Below are 5,819 nucleotides of genomic sequence, written 5' to 3'. Positions count from 1 at the left end.
GCACTAATTTATTAGGGTCAAACATCAAATACATATTAAAATTAAATCAGTTGTAGTGATTAATGCTGACCAGTCCCTACAAGCAGCACTCGTTCACCAGTATGACGTATGGGCCAGCCATCACTGCGCTCGACCATATTTTAGGAAGTTCAATGACCCGAATATTTATTTTTTATTTACCCTAAAATTGTAAAATTGATATGGACTAAACGCGAAAGTTTAAAAATAAAAATCACTATTTCACTTTCACAGTCGGTAAAGCTGAGGAACAGTTCGCTTTATCTAATGCTTCTGTTATCTGCTTGAGTCTTGCTTTAGCCAGCGCTAAATTGGCATTAGTTGCTCGCATACTCTCCTGGAAAGAAAAGAAAACATGTGTTACTTTTTGCCCAATACTCGTGTGTTACTTTTTGACCAATACTCATGTGTTACTTTTTGACCAATACTCATGTGTTACTTTTTGACCAATACTCATGTGTTACTTTTTGACCAATACTCATGTGTGACTCTTAGCCCAATACTCATGTGTAACTTTTTGACCAATACTCATGTGTTACTTTTTGACCAATACTCATGTCTGACTCTTAGCCCAATACTCATGTGTAACTTTTTGACCAATACTCATGTGTTACTTTTTGACCAATACTCATGTCTGACTCTTAGCCCAATACTCATGTGTTACTTTTTGACCAATACTCATGTGTTACTTTTTGACCAATACTCATGTGATACTTTTTGACCAATACTCATGTGTTACTTTTTGACCAATACTCATGTGTTACTTTTTGACCAATACTCATGTGTTACTTTTTGACCAATACTCATGTGTTACTTTTTGACCAATACTCATGTGTGACTCTTAGCCCAATACTCATGTGTTAGAATTTAAAAGTGAATGTGACTAACCTGTACATTTAGCAAAGTTTTATCAACACTGGTTAATTTCTCAACGGAAATATCTGTAGTATGCCTTACAAGACCTTCAATGTTCGCTCGCAGGGACACGTTACATTCCCCTGGAAAAAAATATAAATCGGACAAATAAAAAAAAGTTGTTTATGTTATGCTCTTTAAACTATCTGGCTCTATAAATGTTTTATTATATAAATTAAAATCGCTATTTAAAAATAGGAGTTGGTTTGACACATTATAAAAAAAAGTTTTGTAAAACAAAATTTTGTACAAACTATAAAACAAAAATTTTAGGGGTGGACAACCCTTATCACTAAATGGTATGATAAATAGATACTAGCCGATTTTCAGAACTACTGAATATGTATATAAAATTTCATAAAAATCGGTCAAGCCGTTTCGGAGGAGTATGGTAACTATAATTGTGACACGAGAATTTTAGATGTAAGAAATTTCTTTGGCTGGTTGGATCAAGTTTAAAATCTAATGTAACTTCTATCTCACTCTGTCAAATGTGTATGAGCCACCCATCACTGCGCTCGACCATATTTTAGGAAGTTCAATGACCCGAATATTTATTTTTATTTGCCATAAAATTGTATATTGATATGAACTAAACTCGAAAGTTTAAAAATAAAAATCACTATTTCACTTTCATATTTCGATAAATTCATGAGGTATTTGCTTTACTATCATCCGTCATCCGTCATACTCGTGAACGGGTGCTGCTTGTAGGGCCTGGTCTGCTCTAATAACTATGACTGATTCCCTCTTATTATTGTATATTCGATATTTTTTCTATTTGAGTTAAATACTCAAATTGAATTAGTGCTAATTGGTAGTCTGTATTCACACACTTAAACTCGCAAGTTTCCTGCTCGTTCTTCTTGTGATGAGACAGCTTTCCGATTGAGCGGTAGATTAAAAAAAAAGTTACAATAGATTGATACATACATAATTTCTGATGCAGCAATGAAGTGTACACTAGCTTGTTGGGGCTGGTTGGTGGAGATGCCGCCATGTTTAATGGGAGATCCAGCTCAATTGGATCTCTTGGGGACATTTTGGAATCTGGAATAAAATCAATCAAATTACTTCGGCTCGAAGGACCAAAATTCTTGTTGAATAAAAATTAATCCATTAAATAAAATAATTAAAATTATCAAGAGGTTAGGTTTGTATGTTTGTTTGTTCGCGGTATATCCGATTCTTCTGATCTAATTTCAAAAATTCTTTCACTGTTAGAAGGTTATACTAGCGGTAGAACAAAAAAAAATTAACTACTCAAAAGTGCTTATATCAAGTTTATTTGAATAAAGATTATTTCTATTTCTAAATAAATAAATAAATCAGAAATACCATCATCAGACTCCGGCGCTTCTCCAGTTATGACAAAATTATCCACATTTTGTGATGGCATAGCCTGTAATATAAGTAATATTTAATTATAATAATTTAAAAGACTATGAGAGAGTTCACTTGTCTCTAAAATTGAAGAGGAAAAGATACTACACATCCTATGAAAAAATCAATAGGTCTTTTATGGGCATCATCATCGCAGCCCGGATGACATCCACTGCTGGACATAGGCCTCCCCCAAAGATCTCCACGACGATCGGTCCTGCGCTGCTCGCATCCAATGCCTTCCAGCGATCTTGACCAGATCGTCGGCCCACGTTGCTGGAGGCCTTCCCACGCTGCGTATAGGTATGCTTTATGGGAATAGGTATAAAAATTTACAATAAGATACCAAAGGATATACTGGAGTTACCCCTAAATAAATTCAAAACATCTGTTAAACCATATTAACATTATTTACTGAGCAAAGCCTATTACTCACTAAACGACTACTTAAATGACGAGCGTGCATGGCGATGGTTGTCCATGCACGGAATTTTCATTTAATGTTACACATAGACACCTATATGAATGTACATTGTAAATAAACGTGCTTTTAAAAAAAATAAGTCATTCAATAATAATAAAATTATAATATAAACAATTTGATGTTCATAAGCAGCTACCATGTCCTACATGAATAAATGATTTTTGAATTTGTATTTATGTGGTACTAGCTCAATCATGCATAAACGAAATACAGGCAGTCCTCGGCTTACGTCAGTTCAAGTTACGTCAAAACAATGTTTTGACACTATCCTCAAACTTACGTCAATTGTTACAATTTCCGACACAGGAGATATCACTTGTTGCCAGGTCAACGTCCATGGGGCCGGCGTTTACCCCGCACATGCTTGTTTAGTTACTTCGTACTGTTAGTTTGTATCCTAACCCTTGAGTTCTGGGGGGAACTAATGTGGACTCATGCCCGCATTACTAACCATGTACTATGTCAGGTGGAAGTCCATGCAGTTCCCCCTGGTAACCATCCTGATAAATTCCTGGTGAATTTGTCACGATGGGCTAACTAACCTGACTTCATATTCATCTTATCATCTTTCACTGGTGGTCCGCCAGTGTAAACCGTTAGCGCAGGCGGTAGCACCATTCCATTATCATTAATAAAAAAAAACCCTTGAGTTCTACATGTATTATAAACATATGAAAAAATATGTCTCGACTTACGTCATATCGATTTAAGTCATGTATTTCAAGAACCTAACATGGCGTAAGTGGGGGGGGGGGGGGGGGGAGAGGGGATTGTTAGTAATATGTACTCATGACCCTATTACTAGCAATGTACCATGTCAGGTTGACCTCCACGCGGTTCCCCTGGAAACGTGATATATTCCTGGTGAATTTGTCACAATGGGCTAACTGACCTGACCTCATACTCACCTTATCATCCTTCACTGCCCACCAGCGTAAACTGTTAATAAAATAAAATTAAAATATGGCGTAAGTATGATTGTATTTCCTTTGGAAAGTTTACACTCCATCCTGTCGAGCACAGTCCTTTCAGTGTACTCTATTTCAGGCTTCCCTTCTCTAGTTGGGGCTGACTGTTAACCTTATTACAACTCCCATCTATTGTAAATCAACCTTGATTTCTTTTTGTTTGGTTACCATTTCTTTTATTTATGTGGGACTAGCTGTACCCGCAACTTCATTTAACTTTATTTTTCTAAAATAAAATTACTATGTTACTCCTTAGTACATCAGTTACCTGCCAAAAAAAGTCCAGAGAGACAGACAAAAACTGTAAAAAATGTTATTTTGGTGTTACAGGCACTATAATTTTATTTATATGTATATATAAAATGGGCTAATTGACATAACTACATACATACTCTACCTATTTGGCTACCTACACTCGTGTAGTATGCCACCAGCATATACTATCACTGCACTATTCCTTATTCAAATAATTTAAAAAGTAGTATTAATTATTAATAACTATCTTCTAAATATATATATAACTCAAAGGTGACTGACGTAGTGATGTATCAACGCACAGCCCAAACCACGGGACGGATCGGGCTGAAATTTGGCATGCAGGTAGATATTATGACGTAGGCATCCGTTAAGAAAGGATTTTGATTAATTCTACCCCCAAGGGGATAAAATAGGGGATGAAAGTTTGTATGAAACTTTGTCAATTTCAAACCGATCGGGCTGAGACTTAAGGCATGCATAAAGTTACTATAACGTAGGCATCCCCTTAGAAAGGATTTTGATAAATTCCACCCCTAAGGGGATAAATTAACGCGAGCGAAGCCGCGGGCAAAAACCAGTAAATATATAAACTTGTACTCACCCGAGGTTTACCAATTTCGATTTCAATTTCAGAATCAGAGGACTCTGAAGCTTCGCCGTCGACTATGTGAGCAGATTTCGACATTTTATTTAATTACGTTTTGATAAATAGTAAGGAAATATAGTAAAACTTTATCAACAACTAAAAACATAACATAGAAAAATCAAAACAATTATACAGGCTCTGTCGTAAAAAATAATTAGAAAGTACTCTGTGATATGACATTTGCTTCGACAAACTGGCAAAATTTGTCAGGTTGTTTTTTTTTTAAATAATAAAAGCTGATGGAAACTACCAGCACATATACACATACAGCCATAATTCGCTTGTCATATACAAAAATTGATAATTTACTTGCGTATTACTTATTTACGTGTTTCCGTTAGTGTCCTTTTGTATTATACAACACAAAAATACATTTTAGTAGTTTCCGAAGATATAGTATTTTTTCAGTATTAAGCTAAAAACCAAAGTTTTATTTTTCATTCAAATGTTTTATGAAATATAAACAAATACGAACGTCATTCTGTTTTTAAAAAGGCAGTCTTCATTGTAATGAAAAATATGTCAATAGGAAAAAAAATTGATACAACAACCCTATATTTATTAATGCCAATACAATATTAATTTTGTATTCCTGCATTTTAAATAAACAACCACACGTCATTTCTGAATAAGTTAACATTAATTTCCGATAGTGCAACAATCCTATTTAAAAATTGTAAAAAGTTGCCAAAATAGTAATGGAAAAAGCGCGGGAAACGTTCGAATTTATTTAACACAGGAAGTGTTTTTTTTTGGATTTCTTTTAATATAATTTTACTGTATATATATATATAGTGATAACAGTAGCAGTTGTTGTAAATATTGGTAACTAAACTGTTATTTTTTTTTTTTATAAATGATAATGGAGTGGTAGACCCGCCTGCGCTAACGGTTTACGGTTACGCTGGCGAGGCACCAGTGGAGGATGATAAGATGAGTATGAGGTCAGGTCAGTTAGCCCATCGTGACAAATTCACCAAGAATTTATCATGATGGTTTCCAGGTGGAACTGCGTGGAGGTCAACCTGACATGGTACATTGCTAGCAATAAGATCATCAATCCACATTACTAACAATTTATTTACTAAGTAAATAAATTGGATTCGCACTAGAAGGGTTCCGTACCAGCAAACAAAAATAAAACATT

At 34.8% G+C, this 5,819-nt stretch overlaps 1 protein-coding gene across 1 annotated transcript; it reads right to left on the bottom strand.

Annotated features, from left to right (window-relative positions):
- LOC131850288 (uncharacterized) lies at window positions 1-4,816 on the bottom strand. The gene is made up of 5 exons (XM_059200497.1): window positions 4,628-4,816; window positions 2,272-2,335; window positions 1,867-1,983; window positions 907-1,016; window positions 1-355 (listed from the first exon to the last, which is right to left on the bottom strand). Exons 1-5 carry the CDS (start codon window positions 4,709-4,711, stop codon window positions 236-238), a joined length of 495 nt encoding a protein of 164 aa, XP_059056480.1. The 5' UTR covers window positions 4,712-4,816; the 3' UTR covers window positions 1-235.
- Between the last annotated feature and the right edge of the window lie 1,003 nt (window positions 4,817-5,819).

Source organism: Achroia grisella, unplaced genomic scaffold (assembly GCF_030625045.1).
Source record: "Achroia grisella isolate CSIRO2021 unplaced genomic scaffold, CSIRO_AGI_Agris_v1 utg719, whole genome shotgun sequence".
Classification (NCBI taxonomy): domain Eukaryota; kingdom Metazoa; phylum Arthropoda; class Insecta; order Lepidoptera; family Pyralidae; genus Achroia; species Achroia grisella.
The sequence above is the reverse complement of the archived record's forward strand: the minus strand, read 5'-3'. Positions and strand labels throughout refer to the sequence as shown.

What these genes read in the sequence shown, in the direction of transcription:
- LOC131850288 (XM_059200497.1), bottom strand. Translation starts at nt 4,711, where the DNA reads ATGTCGAAATCTGCTCACATAGTCGACGGCGAAGCTTCAGAGTCCTCT. An exon ending in AGCGCCGGAGTCTGATGATG is followed by an intron (nt 1,984 to 2,271) that starts GTATTTCTGATT and finishes ATTTTATTCCAG; the next exon opens with ATTCCAAAATGTCCCCAAGA. An exon ending in AAACTTTGCTAAATGTACAG is followed by an intron (nt 356 to 906) that starts GTTAGTCACATT and finishes TTTTCTTTCCAG; the next exon opens with GAGAGTATGCGAGCAACTAA.